At 39.5% G+C, this 20,537-nt stretch overlaps 1 protein-coding gene across 7 annotated transcripts in view; it reads right to left on the bottom strand.

Annotated features, from left to right (window-relative positions):
• CTNND2 (catenin delta 2) overlaps positions 1-20,537 on the bottom strand; it is a 638,971-nt gene that overhangs the window by 31,388 nt on the left and 587,046 nt on the right. For all 7 annotated transcript variants that reach the window (XM_074545751.1, XM_026791790.2, XM_014265131.3 and 4 more), the window contains 2 exons: positions 4,669-4,879; positions 1,308-1,392 (listed from right to left, as the gene is read on the bottom strand). In XM_074545751.1, coding sequence (XP_074401852.1) covers positions 1,308-1,392; positions 4,669-4,879 — 296 coding nt within the window. The remainder of the gene's footprint in view (positions 1-1,307; positions 1,393-4,668; positions 4,880-20,537) is intronic.

Here is a 20,537-nt window from a genome sequence, read left to right as displayed (position 1 = left end):
CTAAGTGATTATGGCGCAGAACAGCTCAGCCTCTACAGTGCAGCCACCCACAAGCACAGAAGTCAGGCTATGCACACTTGCAGTGTGTTACTGCCTTGGATCAAGAAAAGCCTGCTCATGTTCATTCCCACCTCTTAATGGGACAGTTGAGGACCAGCTTGTGACTTGGAACATCTTCACATATGGTATCCCTAGGGCTGCCAAGGATGACTGAAAATACTGGAAGTGAACAATGGGAGAGACTCAACAATCATCTTCCTCACTCCTCAGACTTGACACAAGCAGGGCTGAGGCATGCAAAAGAACAGCATTTCACACAGAAGGTCAGCTTCTGCCAGCTTGAGATCTGCTGCATACATTTCATGTAACTAAGCTATTTTCTTGCGCAGAATACGTACAACACAGGCCACAGACTGTGAACCTTCCCTACTTCACAATCCTTATGACTCAGCCTTAACTAGGGCCTGAACTGAAGATGCCACATGAAGTCTTAGCTTTCTCTGATGGGATTCCAAATACAAGTATCACTTACATAAGATGTGGCATTCCAAGCAAGAAGACACAGAAGAACTAAATCTGCAGGCTGATACTCACACGGAACATAATTCAGTTTGGAAATATTCAGCAAGAATTACTGTAAATGTTTCCATTTACTAAGTAGACACTTACATTAAAAAAGCTATAAGGAATGTTGTTTCACAGGATTATATTACTCTACTGCAATTCATTTCCAAGAGGTTAGCAGGCCTGTGGGAATGGCACGGTACTATGGACTCAACAGGCTGAAAACCAAGTATATGATGCCACTGTCTGCTGGCTGATTAGAAACAAAGCTACAGGTTTCTGCCCAGCTCCATATGGAGCTGGTCCCTAAGCACCTCTCCTTCAGATACTCTTGTTTACAATCTCATGAGGAAATCTGGGAGCTGAAGGGCTGGAAATCTGCTAATCTCCTCATAAACACGAGGAGGCGTAAGAAAGACTGTTCTAGTAGGAGACCTTACATACGTTTGTTCAATGAACAGAGGATTTCACTCTCTAGGGCTGTCAGATCCAGCATCTTTTGTATGAATATATTTCAAAATCAAATTCACATCCACTTTTCACCACCACACACATTTTCAAAGGGCATTTTAATGTTAAAAGTAGAAGTTAAGGAAAAAAAAAAGAACGCCAAGTATCTGAAACTTTAAACTCCAAGTGAATTTCCAGTCACGTAAACAAATATTTTGGTCTAAAGTCTCTCAGCCCCCAAATTTGGATAACAGTATGAAAGATGATAAATCTAGAAAAAACCCAAGCCTTACCTTCTTGTAGAGACTTCTCAGGTCTCTGTACTGCCACATACTATTGAGGACCTGAGATGCTGCTTTCACCACTTTAGGCGAATGCCTGTTACACACGTACATTTAAAAAGGGAGAGAGAGAGAAAAAAAGAGTGAGAAAGAGACTGTTAAATAAAGGACACCATTCATTCCAGTTTTCAGATGCATTGCTACAGATTTAAACTTTTCCATTTCTCACAAATGAAGCGTGTTTCAAGTATACTGTAAGATCTTTGCCTGGCATTGTGGAGACCAAGGTGTTTTTAGGCAAGGGCAAGATATCTTATCTCTATAGTATTAATCAGTCAGTGAGGGGGAAAAAACTTTTGCATCTCAGTACACAGGGATTTCTGCTAAGAGCATAGTAAGAGGAACAGGAGGTAACAATTGGCAAAATTGATGAGGACCCAACTGGCATTATGTACATCTAAGATATTCTACAACTTTTGGCATAAAGGACAACGAGACAGCAGAATTTCTTTCTTTGAAAGCTGCTGAACTCTAGCTCAGGACAGTCTGCTCAACTCATTTAGCTCCTCTCACCAGTGGCCAAAAGAAACTCCAGATGGGTGATAAGCACTGGTTTTGAAATGCAGAGCCAAGATGCAGAAATACAACTGATTACAAAAAGTTATGATAAATTTCATTAGGAATCCAAATGTGGACTAGGATTTTGCTCACACCATTATCTTTTAATGACAGGAATACAAGGTGGTGTTGAAAACCATGTAACTTCACATGGTATTTCTCTTCAGAGAAGATTTGAAAGAAGATCTACAATATTGTTACAATCAGCTAGTGTCATATATGTTGGAATAGGTAATTAAAAAATCTGAAAAAAGCCCCCAAAAACAAAAAGGGGTCAAATACAAAAGGACCAGGAAGATAACCCAGCCCATTAAGGAAGCATACATTGTGCAGGATCAAAAATACATATAAAACAGCAGATTGCTAGAAAACCTTGCAAAGGCCAAAGTCCAGAGTGAGGATTGATGGAGTCTGGGGGAGTCATTGAGGTGATTTGTTTTACTCAGAAAAGATTTGAAACACCAAAGAGAAAACAGAAGACCAGCAACTGCTGGTTTGGGCAGAGGCCAGGCTTTGGTTCATTCTGTGACTTCTGAGAAGAATCACTGGTAGGCTGACGTGCAAGCTGGTAAAGTGCTGTTATGACACAACTAATTCATTAATACAACAATTCCCTAGTAATTTATTTGGTGTTTTTTCCCACTTCTATTCCATTTCTCACCCAGAGTAGAGCAGTAGGTGGGTAATTGGTGAGTAAACGGGGTTTGGATAAGCCCTTTCAAGCATAATTGTTTTTATTATACTTCCAGCTGTATTGGCTAGTGGGGTGCTGATAAGCATGGAGTAACCAAGAAATTAACTGTGCAAACCACTCCATGAGTACTGAGGAGAGACAGGAGCTATGTGAAGCTGATACGGGCTTGGACAACATAAATAACCTTATGAACACCAGTTCTCTCCTGTGTTCATACAGAGGGACTGTTGAAGCCCTGGGCATATTCCAAATGCTATCAGGGCCAGCTTCACACTACTGACACTGATATATACCAGGATGCATGGCCAGTTCAGTATCCTGCACATTCAGAAGCAGTTGCTTCATACTGGACAAAATTACTTCATACAGAAGTGATTTACTGTATTAAAGTGAGCATGTCAGATTTTTCTATCAGTCCAACAACTGGCAATTTTGGTTTTCAAACAATGAATTACCTGTAAGAAACCAAACCAAACCAAACCAACAGCACACAGTACTGACAGTTCTGAAAGCTGAAAAATGGAACTTTTACTTAAGATGGGCATTTGCAGCACTGTGTGTTGACAGGTTTTCTTATTCTAGAACTTTGTAACCTGTAAAAATAATAATACAGGACTGCAAGTCAAAGTACTTGAGGGGAGGGATACGTATCATGTCTCGGAAGGGCATTTGGGAATTACTCTGCTCTAGATTAATTAGAAATAGATGTCTTTCACAGTTATGAGATGTATTCAGACAAGGAATTATGCCCTTCTATCCTCCTAAAACTGCCCATGATACTTCAAAAATTGCAGACTCAACAGGTATTAGCATTCTTTACCAGATAATGAACAGGTAGACAGATGCATTATTCGGAGGAAATACACATTCAATTTAAGAGAAATGGATATGAACCTGCTTGCAATGTCAGTACATTTGATCTAGAAAATAGAAATAAAAAATTTAGGTAGATGCAGTAATAACAAACTGCAAATATAAATAAACTGGCAGAACATGGGGAGGTCCCACAGCTGGAATCACATACTTGGTCACACTACTTTTTTTACCCCTTACAATTTGAATGCAAGAATGTTTCAATAATGAATTTGGTATGAAAGGAAAAGGGTGACAATAGAGGAAAAGAAATGTGATTAAATTATATTGGCAATGCTCTGATCACAGAGGCGAGCATAAGTTCTCATACCAAATGTAGGGTGCATAAATCTTTCCTTCATGTTGTGGCCTGGCTTTGTGGGGCTCTTTAAGAGCTCTGATGCTGCAGTAGGCTGTGTGATGACAGCTCCATGTAGGTGGACTGATGGGTTTTGTACACTACAGTGAAGACTTTTTGCTTTCAAACTGCCATAGTCCCATTGCACTACACTTCATCAGCTTGACAAATATGAGAACCAGGCTATCTGTTTTAGGCAAAAGAAGGATAAAGAGTAAACTCTTCATGAAGAGTGTGTACATAGCCAAACAGACAAGATGAAACTGTAGCTGTTCTGAAAATGTCACAGTTGTGTGCAAGACATTTTTTTGCCTTGCAAAGCAGCCTAAAGGCTCTCTCAGAAGCAACCAGTCAGAAAATCCATGGATCTACTACCAAGCTGTGGCAGGGAAAAGGGTGCTGTGAAGAGCGACAGTCACTTTACATTCTTCACTCCTAGATCAAGAGAAGCAGTACCAGAACTGTGGTGAGGTCCTTCCTTTCAAAGGACCCCTCCACCTGCATGTCACGCCTTGTGCAGGGTGCAATCCAACCACTCTGATCCCTAATGTTTATTGGGATCTTCTGCGATTTCTTAGAGGTAGGGATTACTGTAGATAATTACTTTTCCTTAAAATGCACATGGACTGCACCCCCTGCACTGAGGATGGCACATCAAAAATAAACCAAAGCAGAGGGAGAATTTTGGTATTGGCATTGTCTGTTTCTTGTCACCCTTTGCACTAGGCCACGTGGTATCTGTTGAAACTAAAGGATTCAACTTGCGATTGCACAGAGAAGGCAAACACATTCAGGACTAGTAATAACTGCTGGAGAGGTTAAAAAGGTGCAAGGTTATTTGCAAAACATACTTGTCTCCTTTACTCTTAGATATGCCAACCAGTTTCTCAATGCCGCCTGCGTCCCGTAAGGCCTTGGCATTCTCCATGTTTTTAGTGATGACTTCGTGCAGAGTGCAGCAAATGGCAGTCACGGTGTCATCAGACATGGCCTTGCTCGCTGAGCTGTTGCTGTTGTTAGCGCCTGGCAGTCGGTGGACCAGATCCCTCATGGCATACTTGCCTTTGTTGGAAGAAAACGAAGGGACAATTGAGAAGATACAGCAATAAAGGGTGAGGGAGCAGTACAGGGAAAACACACAAGACTAACAGCACCATTTGCATCATTGCAGGTAATTTAATTGGATACTGATGTTAGTTTGGAGCAAGTGATATTTACATGACTGCATGTTCAAGCATTTCACACATTACAGACTCTGTTAATACTTCCATATTGCATCAGAGGCTTCGGATATAGCCACGTGACACCCGTAAGAGAACGGAACTGTGACGGTAAGACCAAGTATATGCACAAAGATAATCTGAATACCACAATTCACAGAACTTGGCAAGTCCTCACCAAACATCTCACAGCTGGTTACCACAAAGTGAATGTGCATCAACTGTTAAAACCACAGCAGTGAATGCAAACCCAGTCATGTTGTTATTTGTGAAAAGGTCTTCTCTGAAGACTTCTCCCCTAATTCTAATCGACATGCAACAACTTAAATGGGTTTAGTGGTGTTTCTTAGACTGTATTGCTCAAGAGGATGCCATCTTTTTCACACATCCTTAGTTGTATGCACGGTACTGGCCAAAAAAGGAGTCTTTCTAACATTTATTCAAATCTGGAATTTTGCAAGGATTTCCTGAATAAAACACTAACCTCCAGAACTTAAAATCTCCTCAAATGAAAAGAATTTTTGAATGGTCACATCAAACATTTAAATCAAAAGAAATTCTGTATATTATATTTGGACTTGATGATCTTTTCAACCTAAGTGATTCTAAGATTATTATAATTTTTTTCATGCTTAAATAAACAGATTTCTTTTTCAAAATTGCACCTAAAAGTCATGCAGTGCTTGTGAAAATAACAAAAAATCAGCTTCTGAGAATCTATCTATCTATCTATCTATCTGTCTATCCATCTGGCAAGATTAGCAGCACAGATACACCAGAAGCCTCACATCAGTTTTAGGAGATTGCTATTATGGTGACTGCTCAATCCTTCAATGTGATAAAGAGAAGATCAGAGAAGGTGAAGGCCTGATGAAATTATTACTGAGGTCAGTGAAACAACTCTGAATCACCTTCAGTGCAGATGTGCTAAGAATTTGCATACAGCAATCATCATGAGTGTATCATGCAGGATGAAAAGGACAGGAAAATTGGGAAATATAAACATAATTAGTAATCTAATCTACATTACATTTTGTGAATGATCAGGTATGATTATTGTATATAATATGGTAATTTATTCAGATTTTTTTGATAACTTAAAAACGTTTACACTTAGTGTTTATGCATACTTATTAAAAATCTTATTTCTGAATTCATAAATTCAGTTCTTTGTATCCATATTTGAAAGCAGAGGCAAGAGGAAAATCACATCTTTTAACTATCAGACATTGAATAATTTTTATTTCTCACAGTTTTGCCTGATATGGTGGAACTACAATCAGTCATTTGAACAGAATATTCATAATACACATAAAAACTTAAATCTCTGTACGGAATGGTTAAAGATTATCAAACAGGTTTTTGTGGCAATGCGAAGTGTTAGAAAATACTCAGTCTATATTATGTAAAAACATTCCTGATTATAAAAAGCATTAGACTGTGTACAAAATGTGTACAGTAGGATTTGAATCTTTCCAGTGTGCTGCAATACAAATACAAATCCTGTCCTCAAACATTTTTATTTCTTTGAACTTAATATTTAATTTACTTGCACTGTAATGATTTTAAGCAATATTATTAATATCGGATGTAGAACAGTTGTTAGCACTTCTTTCTCTTTCAGAAATGATTTATTTGAGCAAACTGAAAATCTTCCTTTTCCCCACACATTTATGAAACAAACTGCAGGAAAGTCTGAAATGCTATTTTCACCTGCATCTGTCAGTTCTGTGGAACATGAGCACATTAATAGCTGTATTATCACTTACAGTGAGTACTTCAGTTTGCAACACATATCAAATTAAGCTGGTGTTTCAAAAAATAAACTATCATTTGATGTAGCTTTTTCTCCTCTAGTGCAGTGTCTGCCGCTGGTTGGGAGTAAGTACAAGTAGATAAATCAGATCAGTGAGACTTTTCTGCTTTACTCTGCGCACACACCCAGACTAGACCAATATTCCTTTTTCTTTTTGGACCTCACTTAAATTGCAAGAGAGCATCTCAGCACCTCAGTCCTCTAGTGGAATCAGTTCATGATGATAATTTCATTAGCAGCCAAAGATTACATCCCAGAACAGTGGATGTAAGGAAATCTGGATGGCTGCCCCAAGCAGATTTCTTTCCTGGAACTGGTCTAGTATTCCAGGCAGTAGTATTCACACCAGTACACATGCCTAGACATGCAAGATGGTTCTTACAACAAATAAAGGCTTTGGAGCTATCAGGGAAAGCTCAGTTGGAAAAATTTAACAGACACAATCAAGCAGGTTATAAGCATTCTGGAAATGCCAATGCTCAGCAGTTCTAACATTTCTGATAAGCACACCCTTCAATAAGGCATGAGAAGAATAAGTCAGTATTAAATACTTCAAAACAATAAAACAGGCTTTTTATACATAATGTGTAACAGTGGGATAGTACAGCATTCCTTATTCTGAGCAGTTGTAGTAATTCTAGCCCAATATTACCACTCAATTCTTAATCAGAAGCATATTTAAAGTAAAATATATTCTGAGTGGGTTTGGTAGGGTTTTTAAATTGCTTTCCCATTCTTTCTCCCCCAAGAATTGCATCAAATTTAGCCTTTGGATAGCAAGTACCAGAAGACTCACATTTTGTAGATCTAAAATCCAGTGACTGTATTTCATCTGTGGTAGCTGTGCAAGCTGGTGCCCAGTTTGGAGACCTCCCTACCAGAAGCTGTAATGCCAATGCCAGTCCCCCTGCCAGGAGCTGCCTGTTGGGGATGCACGCCTCCCTCCTCTCCCTGCCCTGTCCTCAGGAGGCAGCAAAAGGCAGAACTGCTGCTTCCAACAAAGCTGCTCCCCCATGTGGGTACCACGATCCAGCAGGCATCATGGTCAAGGACACCAAAATGTCCTTCCAGAGGTTCAGCAAACACAGGTGGCACACCAGCTGGAAGAAGGAGGGAGTGGCTGAGCTACAGAGTTGATCCAAGTCACTGTTTACGTCGGTCTTAGAACCTATTAAGGAGTGTAACTGTTAGCCCATTTTCTGTGGTTTAAGTACTTCTAACACTGTGTTAGCTATGTGAAAATGTACTGAAAAAGCAGGGAATTTGCTTTAATACAGAATTAAAATGGTATTTGAAAGTCAAGTATATATAAAATAATTCTTTATATTGCAAGAAGTTTTTCTAAAACTATACATATAGTTAATAAATCACTGTAGGACATGCACAGAAAAAAACCTCGTTAGTTATTGGTTAATTTCTCTTATCTTAGTTATTCTCTACTTCTTTACTGCAGACATGAAGAAGAGTCATGCTTTCTACCACCAGCTATAGAAAAAACCTTGCTCTACAGTGGTGTGAATGTGAAGTCCTCCCACAGGTATTGTTGCACCAGCCCAACACAACTGCGATCCCTGACTTCCGCACTGGTGTGTGTTACATTCTGCAGAGCATCTGCACTTAGAATTTTGTTTCCCTGTGTTAAGAGCTTCTTCTGGAAGCAGACTGAAATGTGTAATGGAAACCAGTGTTGGAATGCCAGCAAAATGTTATCTAGCACCACTATTATCTAGCACCAATAGTAGGAGAGCTGAGCAATTCAGCTTGCAATACAAGAAGCCTCCCTGAATGGAAGAAGTGAGAACTGATGGGGATGCTGGGAAGAAATGTGAGGATTATATTGAAATTAAATAGCCTTGTTAATTTTCATTAGGGTCCATGCAGAACTACTTTAATCTACAAACAAATTGATTTTTTAAATTTATTTTTTGTATTTGAACAACATTACACACTGTAAGACCCAAAACTGATTTGAAGCTTTTAAAGAGGATTTACATAATATGATTAAACATAGCCAACAGCTTAACAAGGAAAAAAGAAAACGTATTTATTTGTCCAATTTTACTCTTAAAGGAAGGAAGAAAGACATAAAATAGACATAATAGGAAAGGGGTTATCTTGTGGGTGCTTGGAAGAGCATTTTTCTGATACTATACATTTAAAAGTTATTTTTCTAAGATAAGACATCCATCATTTTCATATTAAGAAGGTGATTCATCTAGCACCATCCACTAAGTCTTTGACTGTAAGAGGATAGCATCTGCTTATTATTTCAACAATGAAGATTTTATGTCTTTTCCTTTGCATGATAAAAGCCTCAGCACCTTAATACCTGCCTCCATTACTTAATTCAGGAAAATTTTCACATCAGAGGATCAAAAAACTGTCCTAGGAATGATTCTGCCTTCAGAGCCAAACAGCACAGCAAACTATTCTTCTGGTAGATTAAACCAGAGCAAAATCTTCACAGATAAGGTTCTACTTCTGGAAACACTTTCCTACTATTGCCTTGAGACAAATTCGCTGCTGCTGTAACATTGTTGAAACCACTTCCATTTTCACTCATGTCTGAATAATGTCTTTGACACATTGGCAAATGTATTTAATAGTTGTGACATGGTTGCTAGTTTGAGAGTACAAGATTAGGAAAATTGACCTATTAAAGAAACAAGACACCCCAAACAGATAGTAATTGCAACACAGACCCCTGTCCTAGAGATAGATCTTTTTCAATAAAAGTAATTGTTCACTATTCCTCTCCTCCAAAGATATCCATTAATTCATATAATGTAGCTAGCTAATATAAAAATGGCAAAATGACACCATACTTTGTTGTAAAGGCACAGATATCCTATCCCAGAAGTACTGGTGCCTGTATGTCACAATATATCTGAATTTTCTTCTCTTCATGCTAACATATGCACTCAGACTTACGTGGTTTTGGGCACTTTCACCACCCCTGTGTTTTTAATACTACTCAGCTTCAGTGTTTCACAAACTTATGGAAAGAATATGACTGGGAGAGCTTTTATTATTACTTTCAATCATTACTTAAGAAATATGCCAAAACTGTCAACTTAATTTTTATGGAACCGATTTTGGTCTTAAGTCAGTGTATTATTCAACTGGTAGTCTAATAAATGAGAGTGTATTTATCACATGTCAGCAGTGGCAAAAACACAGCTATATTTGATGATTCATTCCTGCACTATGTTTTCCCAGTCAGATACTGCTGTTCTAAATGTAATATATTACCACTACTGGCACCTGTGGAGCACCTGGAACTCCCTCAGAGTCCAGCTGTCAGTGTTTCAGAGGAGCCCTGTGTGTACTCTGAACACTGGAAATTTTCTAGTACATACTGAGGTGCAAGAGCCCATAAAAGAAAGAATCATTATGCTTATTGCAATATGTAGCAGACTCTGGTCTTGGACAATACAAGTTAAGTTATAGTGTAGGCATCAGAGCAGCAGTCAACCTCAGGACATTCTGGAGGGTAAAGGTGTGTTAGTTTGCACAAGGAGATTTTCTATCACCAGTGAAAGACTCAAGGGAGTAAACGTCCCTGAATTTTAAAGACAAAATAGGCTAAGAGATAAGAAATGCTGTCATACTGGGTCTTAGAGCCAAACACATGCTTTTTTGGGGGGCAGAGATGGAAGCAAGCCCAAAAAGATGAAGCAGGGTAATGCCAGAGCTGCTGAGCCAGGAGTAAAGGCAGCAGATGGAAGGAGACACAAACCTGTATCTTTGAAAGCAAAAACGACTGCAGTACTGAGGTTGAGAGACACTTGACCCACCGAGTAAATGATTACTCCTCAGACTTTGGGGAGCAGCAGGAAAGGTGAGCAAAGAGTAAGAAAAAATCCACCTTATGAAGCAATGTTGGTTTATAAAGGTTTGTAACCTTTTGAAAGAAGGTTCATAAAAGAAGACAGAGCAGCACAACCTGAAATAAGGGTCATAAGCCAGCACAGAGTTTAATGCCCTCTCACTCACCACTAAATGACATGACTGTCTCCAGACAGGCTTTCCACTGCAACTACCACCAAGTGACTTTGCTTTCCACCTGACTCTGTAAGACAGAGTCTGTGGCAGTGCCTGCTGCAGGGTACCCTGCATGTGAGGGACTGCAAGTTTGCATACAGCAATGCTCTCTTCCCTCTCTCTGGGGCCCCTCATTTGACATGACTTCAGCTGTGGACAGAGCAGGTTTGTGACACTCCAAGGTAATGTCCACTGTCAAACCCACATGGCCTGGCCTGTGCTGGCTCACGTCAGTGATGCTGCTCATCACAACACATCTGTTTCTTATTCCTAGGACCACTGTGCATGAATCGTTACTGGAAGAAGAAAGTGGAAAAACCCGGGAGCAGTAGGACTGAAAAGCATGCCCCAAATAGCATGAGCCCCACCACTTCTAGGAAGTGTCAGAGAATGAACGATTCTGGATCACTCTGGGATGGAAATGTAAAAAAAGATCAAACCATTTTCAGGTAAACACACGGGGAAATTTATGTGTCCAAATAGATGGAGGCAATGTGGTTTCAAATTCCCTTGGATACTTGAGATACCTGCACAGTTAGTAGACCTATGGAAGACACACAGGCTTCTGGAAAAGCACATGTAAACAAAATTAGATACCCTTTGGTCTTTAAAGTTTAATGCTTATCTCTAGGCACCTAGATATCATTCTCAATGTTTGACCAAACATGTTGATTAGGTACTCAGGTTCTTTTATTTATGTTAGTGACATGCACAAACATTTGTAACCTCTGTCACTTCAAAATAATTGCGTATTGCACTACATAATGGGAATTGACTATAGTACTGCAATTATCCATATCCAAAAAAACCTATCACCTCAGCTCAATCATTTATAAAGGAAAGAGTGATGAGTTAACTTAAACTGGTTTTAGTAAGCAGCTCAAGCCTTATGGGCTGGAAGCCACTCTTTTATCTGCTCCACATTAGGCATAACTTGCCAATTAAGTTGGGATAATGAGTACTTTTAGCTAGAGAACAATACCAGATATAATTTCCTTGCAGTTTTTTTTTTATTTTAAATTTTAAGCGTCTGTAGAGATATATTATTATTTGAGAATGAAGAAAGAATAAAAACCATTACACACACATGCCCTCCTGTGCCCCCAAGGATCCAGGTGCACTCTGCTGATGGCTGCTGAGACTGAACAAAGAATCAGGTGGAGGTCTCAGATTCCCTCTTCACTTCAGATAAATGATACACACTTTCAGGTTTTCACCATCTCTGATGACAAGCAGCAAGATTTCCAGACATAAGATTGGTATTTGGTATGGACCACAACAAAGAGGAACAGTATCTTCCCAGATGCATTATATGTGATGTGTCAGTCATTGGTTTTCTTTTTTAAAATCTTTTTTATCAAGAAGAAATTCAGCCATCAGCAGTGTAGCATATAAAGCCCTACAGGGAGCAGGAATAGTAATCTTTTACAGTTTTAGGGAAGAAACCCTTGAACTACCACAGAGCGATGAAAACATGTAGAACACCAATAACTGTGTGGCAATGTCAGCTGAGATTTGCTTGTAAAAGAGTCAAGTATCTAAAAGGGTAACCAATATAGAAGCTTTTATCTTTTGAAAAATATTATAGATGTTGGTTCTGTATTTTGCAAAAGGTATGAGGAGAACAAGGAGTGACAAAGAGAATATCCATAACAAGGATGAAAGAGCAGCATGTATAGAAACTATTAGCATTCCACAAAGACAAAAGAGAAGCATTTTGGTATTTTGAACCTGAACATGCCACAGGAAATCACAACTGGGTGCAGTGCAATCACTGCTTTTCAGCAATATGCTTTCTCAGACCCTTCACAGATTTTCTTTCCTGAAACAGCATTTTCACCCAGTTACCAGCTTCTCTTTCTGCTCCCAGAAACATAACTTTTCCATTTCTTATGTTTCCTGCCTCCCTATGGCTGATTACTTTTCTTGTGTTCAACTCATTTTCTCAGGGCTACACCCTCTTCCTTCTATTACATGACTAATAATTTTTCTTGAGCTGCATCTCCTCGAATCTTTGGGTCATAACTGTGAAGTTTTCATTGTCCTTTGCCATATCTTGTAAATCTCTGCATCTGCCTTGTTTGCCAAGCTTTTCCAATCTCTCCTCATTTTGGTTTAACTACCTACACTTTGATGGTCAGCTAGATGTTGCTTTTGTCACACCCCTGCATTCCCAGTCCCACCCCAACCCAACACAGACTCACGCTTTTTAATGTTCTGAACTAAAGGACATTTTAGCTAGTTTGCAAGCACAGATTCTAGACTCAAAAGTACCAGTTTGTTTAAATACTATTGCTCTTGTACTACCCTTGTTGCCTCTCTTGTATATCTCAATTCCACAGGCAGCTATTTGATCTCCTGTTACTTCTAATATTGATTTTACTCCATTCTCAACAGCACCCCATATTCTGGTTGTCTCCCACACAGCGAGACTACAGATATTCACACTTTACACCACCAGTTATTGTAAAAACTACAGACTGAAGAATTCCCAGGGCTCTTTGGCTGACCATAACCTGCTGATTCACATTCTAACATGTCCTTTAAAGGCTAGATGCATGTCTGCACTTTGCATGCAGAAGCCCTTCAGCTGGTTCTACCAGAGATAATGCCGAAGGTCGATCACTGCACTGAGACCCTGCTGAACATTTCTGCCTCCTCCATCTTTGCTGCTGTCCTTTTGGCAGTTTTCATGGGATGCATGCCGCCTGCCATGTGGATTTCTGGAGAAACCAGATGTCCTTCAGGGGCGTAAATGTCTGCAGCAAAACAGCCAGAAGACTAATCCTGAAATGGATTTATGTATACCATGGCCGAATGGATTTTCTGTTTCGTAACAACACCTCTCACCCAGTGCAGTGGATGGCTTCTGCTCTGAATGTTCACCATGTATCAGCAATCCTCCCTCTCATGCTGCAGAAGCGAAGCAAACATCAAACACAACCCAACTCAAGGGTGTGCTCTCTGACTTGCAATCTGCTTTATGAAGACGAATTTGGGAAGAAGTGCAAGCAATAATTTGTTGACTGTCTCACCCATGCTGGGACTATAAAAATGAGTCAGTTCAAGTTCAGCATGACCTGTCTAATTATCTGCTGACCTGGTATGCCAAACAACTGCTGGGTCCACAGAAGGAGAAAAATATCCACTAATAAGATTCTATTTGTCACCCTCAGCAGTGAAGAAAGCAACATTTTTTTAAGGCAATCAGAGGTATTGCTACTGTTCTGCTGCTTCTGCTCTCTTGGCCATAAAAAAGGATTTGAGTGGTGGCTTTGGCTGTCTCCCTTGCAGACTTAGCTCTGGAGGGTTGTCTGAAACAAAAATGACAACCTCAGGCTTAATTGTTGTTGGATCCAAGGCGTTTATTCTTGCATGTTTGGGTTTTATATCCAGAATGGATGGAGTCCATGTGTGCAATAACTCAAATAATTTCCTTTCTAATTAATTTTGATTGCATTTCCTGCCAGGTATACAAACTAGAAAATGCGTGGAAAGGAGCTGTGAGCCTACCTATTGATTCAGGTAGTGCAAATACATCCAATTAACCAGCTCCTTTACATGCCAACAGAGCTATTTCTTGTTTAGACTGCACTGTCATCTTTCCTTTCATCTTTCCACTAGCCCAAGGTAAAAAAGATTCTGCAAGGGAAGTGATTCCTCAGTTTAATTGCTGCAGGCTAAGTTTTCTGATTACTGGAGCTGGTTTAAGTCCCTTGCTATGCTCTCCCTTGCTCCCTGCAGAGAACAGAGCTTTTGGAAAGCTGAATTTTTTAAAAATATAGTCATTTAATTAATGCAATGATTAATCAGTGATGCTAAAATGCTTTGAAGAGGAAAAGTACTATGTGAGAGTTGAGTGGAATTTTAGTTTTATCTGCATTATTTTCAGAGATAGGATAATATTTTGTTAATAGTCTGATTCAAGGGACTTCAAATTAGGGCATAATGAAGAAATAAAAATGTTATCTATTTTTGGAAAAGTAAGTTTAGGCTTCCAGATCTATAGCCTGATCCAACACCCATTGAAATTAATGAGCCTGTCTACCAACGTTAAAAGGTATGAAATTGGATGCAGAAAAAGTAGCTTTTCTTTTCCACTTTGGTTTCTCTTTTGTGTCCAAAACAGAGCAAGATTCTGACAGGGGTAGGCAGAGGAAATTGCAACTAGACATTATCCTGCTTTAAGTGTCCATGAAGGAATTGCAATTTATTTGCTACTCTTTTCTTTGCTTCTTTACTTGTGCTAGAATATTGCCTGAAACTCAAGAAGAAATTTGTCCCAATGGTATGGTCTGAAAGACTGATTGTTTTTGCATGCTTTTATATACAACACCGTGGTGAAAACATGCAGATTCTTTTACTTCACATTAAGAGAAATAAAAGAGATCCTCATGATCTTCTCTGTTATTAAAGGTTAAATAAAAAGCATAGATGTAAATGAATTAGCTCAATAAATAAAAATCTTGGTAAAGTGGTAGTGTCTTTTGAGAGCAACTCTTCCAACAGACATCAAAACCACTGCAAGTCACACTGCAATGTTCATATATTTTGTAATTACTTCAGTGTTCAAATATTTCTTAAGTCATCACCATGAAAAAGCTACATGGAACAGTCAGGATAATTAATCATGATGGCATAACAAATCTGAGGATATGCACAAGCATTTCACATTGCTTTACTGTGCACCATAAAATAAAATAATTTATATTTCAGTTACAAAATACAGGTTTAGTTTCTAAGGCTCAGTGAAATCATACACTAACTTCACAGATTTCACTGGCTGGGAGAAGGACATAAGGGAAAAGAACAAGTAACAAACAGCATCAGAAAAAGTGACGGGTGTTTAAAAATTATTTTTAAAAACTTTAAAGACAATAAATCCATGAATGGGTAAGAATATAATACAGTATTTGATTTTTTTTCCCCTGCAATTTGCAATTGTTAGCAAATACCTCATGGAAACAGTGTTCATCTGTTGAACTACTAATGTATCACTATAACTAAACCAGACCATCCAAAGGTCTGCTGGGGTAATGAAGCTATAAATACATTTATTAGAAACAGGGCCTCTCACATTACTCATGTAGAAAGTGGACATGTAGTTGGTTCTACAGGTATTTTTTAGAGGTCAATTAATTTTGCAAATATTACTAATGTTCTGACAAAGTTAAATTCCTGTTCCCAACAGTGTTTTACAGCCACTGGAAAAGAGCAAACTATATTGTAGTTCTATATTTTAAATCACCTAAAGCTACTGCAATATAAGTACAGTAAGTGAATACAGTAATTATGTGAGAAAGGATATGTACAATGTAGAGTCAAAGGAGGTTCTGTGTTCTCATAGGAAGGCCAAAAATGCATCCAATAACCTTCTTTAACAAATGAGCAGTATATTATTGTTTTGATTACAACACTAATAATTCTTACATTTCTCATAAAAAAAGTTTCTCAGCTCTTCTAAGACATACAGCTCATTTTCAGTTGTGTTTAAAGAAATTGTGTCAAACAAATCCTAGTCCCAACTGATCCATCAGAGTATAGATCTACTGGAGCACAGTTCTGTTTGTGCTTCCTCAGGAGGTGGGAGTCAAACAGTTCATAATGTGACTTGCTTTTGGGTTGTGCTACTGCTGATCCTTTCAAAGTAACAGCTCCAGGCATCACCTTCAGGCTAGGAGCTGATCAAGCCTTCTCTCTAGTGGCCCACAAAGAAACCTTGCCTCCAGACACTCATTTGAGGTTGCTCAGTGTCAATAAACTGCTGCTTTTTTAACCCAAGTCACAGCTGCTCACCTACAGCTCAGTAACACATGGCAGGAGGATTCTCAGGACTGTGTACCTACTCAGTTTCCTTTTCCTACCTCCATGGAGATGCAGTTGGCCACATGGCAAGAGTCAGAGAGTCCATATGTTAAACTTGTTCTGCTGGGCTTCATCTCCTTCTTACAGACAGGCTGGACAGAGGAGACCAGCCTAAGGCAAAGCACAAAACCTCCAAGACCCTTCACGTTCACTGCCTTCTGCAACATGGGCTGATCTCAGTTACTTCCAAAGAGAGGGGGAGAACTGGGCAAGTATTGCAAAAGACTTCTTCCCCCTTCAGATTTATGGAAAAGACAAATCTGGCAGACACCAGCTGTCTCCCAGGCTCCAGTGCCTTATTTTAAATGATCAGAGTGCTCTGAAAAACTAGGGAGGAGCCAGAGTGAAAATTTTACATGTACCCAGCAGCCTTGCTACTTCCCTGAGATGTGGCAGAATATAAACTACACTCTGCATTGCAGGGGAGGGATGGGAGATCAGGCTTGGAGTGCTGGAAAAGATTTGACATAACAACAACAGAAAAGCAAGGCTGAAAAAGAAATGCTCTCAGCTAAATGAAACAGGTAACAGGTCAGATGCAATGCTAACCTCCTAATCACAGGAGATTCAGGGGACAATATTACCAAAGGTAAAATATTTATTGATAGACTGCTCCTCTGAAAACCATTAAGTCTGCAGAATGTCATGCTCCCTTTGGGAGAGCAACCTTTGTTGTCAGTGTCACCTTGAAAAACTTTATACACAAATATATGACTTTGCATATTCTGATGCTAATAGAAGCATTTTCCTCTAATTAAAATTAGCACTGATGATTTGCTAAAATAATCTTTAGTTATGAAATCCAAATAATGTATAAAACATATCACTTTAAGAGCACCCTGAGTAGCACACAATCTAACAGATCCTGTAACTTTTCTCCTGAGAGGAGTAAGTAATGAGACAATTTAGTTTTCTCATATTGCACATAAGATCCACCAAACAGCAGGTGAACTTTGAACACCACCATGGCACATTCTTTTGGTACACAGAGCTTATGCTGCAAAATCTGTAAATCTGGACTAGGAGCATTTTTATCTTTCTTAAGGTTGCAGAGAAGTTCTCAGAAGAAAAGGTTACAGCCTGTACCTTGAATAAAATACAGGAACAGCCATAAAACAGCAGGGTCACTGATTAAATAATTGACTAAGCTCCCTATGTTAGAAAGATTAGCCCATCTCTGTATTCCCCAAAGGACTAAGTGTGTAAAACTGAAATGCAACCACAAATGAATGAGGCCCCTAGCATAGTCATGCTTGATTGTGGACCTTGATGCTTCTAGCAAAAAATAAATAAAAATTTATGCAAATAATTTCCTTATACATTATAAAACAGTCGAGGTTGCCAGGGTTCTCTAGAGATAACCTAGTTTAACCCCTCTGCTCAATGTATGTTCAGCTCTTATACTCAGGTGGAATTTCCTGTATTTCAATTCGTGGTGATGAACTCTTGTTCTGACAGAGAGCATCACCAAGAGTCATGTGGCTCTGTCCTCTTTACACCTGCCCATCAGGCATTTAAACATTGTATAAGATCTCACTGAGCCTCCTCTCCTTTGGGTTGAACAGTCCCTGCTCCTTGAGCCTCTCCTCACAGGAGAGATGCTCCAGGCCCATAATTATCCTTAGGGCCCTTTACTGAACTTTCTGCAGTATGTCTGTGTCTCTCCTGCACTGCTGAGCCCAGAACTGGCCTTGGTGCTCCATGTGTGGTCTCACCAGTGCTGAGTTAAGGGGCATGGTCACCTTCACTGACCTGGAGCTAACACTCCTGACAGCCCAGGGGCTGCTGGCCCACTTTGCTGCTGGGGTGTGCTGCTGACTTCAGGACTTATTTAGTCTGATTTGTCTTGACAATGAAAGTGATGGCAGCGTAGTGGGTACAGCAAACACAAGAGCACACTGTTGAAGCCCTTTCCCAACTCTGGCCACTAACACAAAGCCTGCGTAACCTGACCTAAAAACCTTACCCCAGCACCCTTCACTAAACCCTAACCCCAAGCTCTACCACAAAGGCCAAAAATCAAACCCGAAACCCTTTATTTTATCCCTACCCCACATCCTTGTTCTGATGGCAGCCCTAATCTGCTGTCCCTAACCCTAATCCTAATCCTCACTGTGACTCCACCTACAACCTACAATTGCTTACTAAAACCCCTTCATGGAACCCCAAACCCTGACCCAAAGCCCTTCTGTCACTCTAAAGGCTAATCCCTCTCCCCAGAATGCAGGCTCAAACCCCAGCCCTAGACCTATGTAGATTCCAAAAGCCTCAGCCCTCCTTCTTCACTTCATTCAGCCCCTCTTCTGACCCCAGCTCTCAGGTGCCAGTGCCCAGGAGGTGGGAGATGGGCAGGGGTCAAGGAGGACAGAATGCTTCAGCTGGATCCCTGGGGGTCCTCGTGCCTCAGCACTTCAACAGGCAGGACCTGGAGGCTGCCATGTGAAGCTCACACAAGGGGTGTGGGAGAGCTGGGCCAGCAAGGAAGGGCTGATTTTGTGGCTGTAAGTGGGCTTTGGGTGTTAGACCATGCTTGTTAAGCCTTTACACTAACTCTGACCACTAACCCCAGGCCTGACTCCTACATCTCCCTCACCTCCTACCCCAATCCCAAACTCTAATCCTTGACCCCAACAGCACAAATGACTTCTGAATCTATAACAAAACCCAAGACCAAGTAAGCTGGTAAAAGTTGAAAATAAGCTGACACAAATGTTTATAATGGCCAAAAAAGAAACCAGTTTTTTTGGCATGATCTTGCTCTCATAAAGCTGAGCAGGAGCAATGAGGTAAGGCTTCATTGATCACTGTCTCAAGCAAACATTAGTCTTCACTATGTGAAAAAATTAAAAGATTTTACTCCTGTTGGCCCTGCTTTTTCTGCAGCTCGAGTTGGTTCCCAGCTTGATTTAGCAGAAAGACCCAATTAAAATTCCTGCTTATGAATCAAATATGATGCAATGCACTAGCAAGTGGTAGTGGTCTTCCCTTTAACAATTATGCTAAATACTCCATTTAAATGGCACCATTAAGCTAAATGGACCTTAAATATTATAGAGCTAGTCCCAAAAAAATCCACTCAGATAAAATGAAACTTTTGTAAAAAAACATGAGGGAAGGAGAATATTAGCATGGGCATATCGGCTTTTGAGTGAGACACAGTTAACAGCAATATTGTGCAGCCCCACATTCATTTAAACAAGAGCTCCTTATCTAATATAAACAGCAATACAAAGCACATTTGCAGTCATGTTGCATCAAATTTATAGCAGACAAACCATACTGAAAAGATTCTTTAAAGATCATTAATATAAAGCACTCTCTTACCAATTATGAGATATTCTACTGGGTAGCTCTTAGCTTCCAGATTTATCCACACACATATCCTTATCTTTGAAAATGTCTGAAATACATCCTTAGTACATATTTATTTCAAACATTAAAAGTAAATATACTGAGGAATATCTTGGAACCTGGCCCACTTTTGAGCTACAAAATCCTCTCCTGAAAGTAAAAATAAGTAGATAGATCTGTCATTTATGTTCAAGTTCTCTTTATCCTGGAATTACTTCTCCTTTCAGAGACTGAGTCTGATAATGCTGTCCTTATAATTCATAGAATTATTTTACTTAATGTAGATACACATGAAAAAATGCTTTTATTAATATCAAGTAAATTTAAAAATTACATGTAGAACCAGAATAACTGAGGTTGGAAAGGACATTGGGAGCTTGTCTAACCTAACCTCCCTGCCCACAACAAATCCAAAACCAATGCA

This window comes from Zonotrichia albicollis, chromosome 1 (genome assembly GCF_047830755.1).
Source record: "Zonotrichia albicollis isolate bZonAlb1 chromosome 1, bZonAlb1.hap1, whole genome shotgun sequence".
Lineage (NCBI taxonomy): Eukaryota > Metazoa > Chordata > Aves > Passeriformes > Passerellidae > Zonotrichia > Zonotrichia albicollis.
This window is presented reverse-complemented; position numbering and strand designations above follow the sequence as displayed.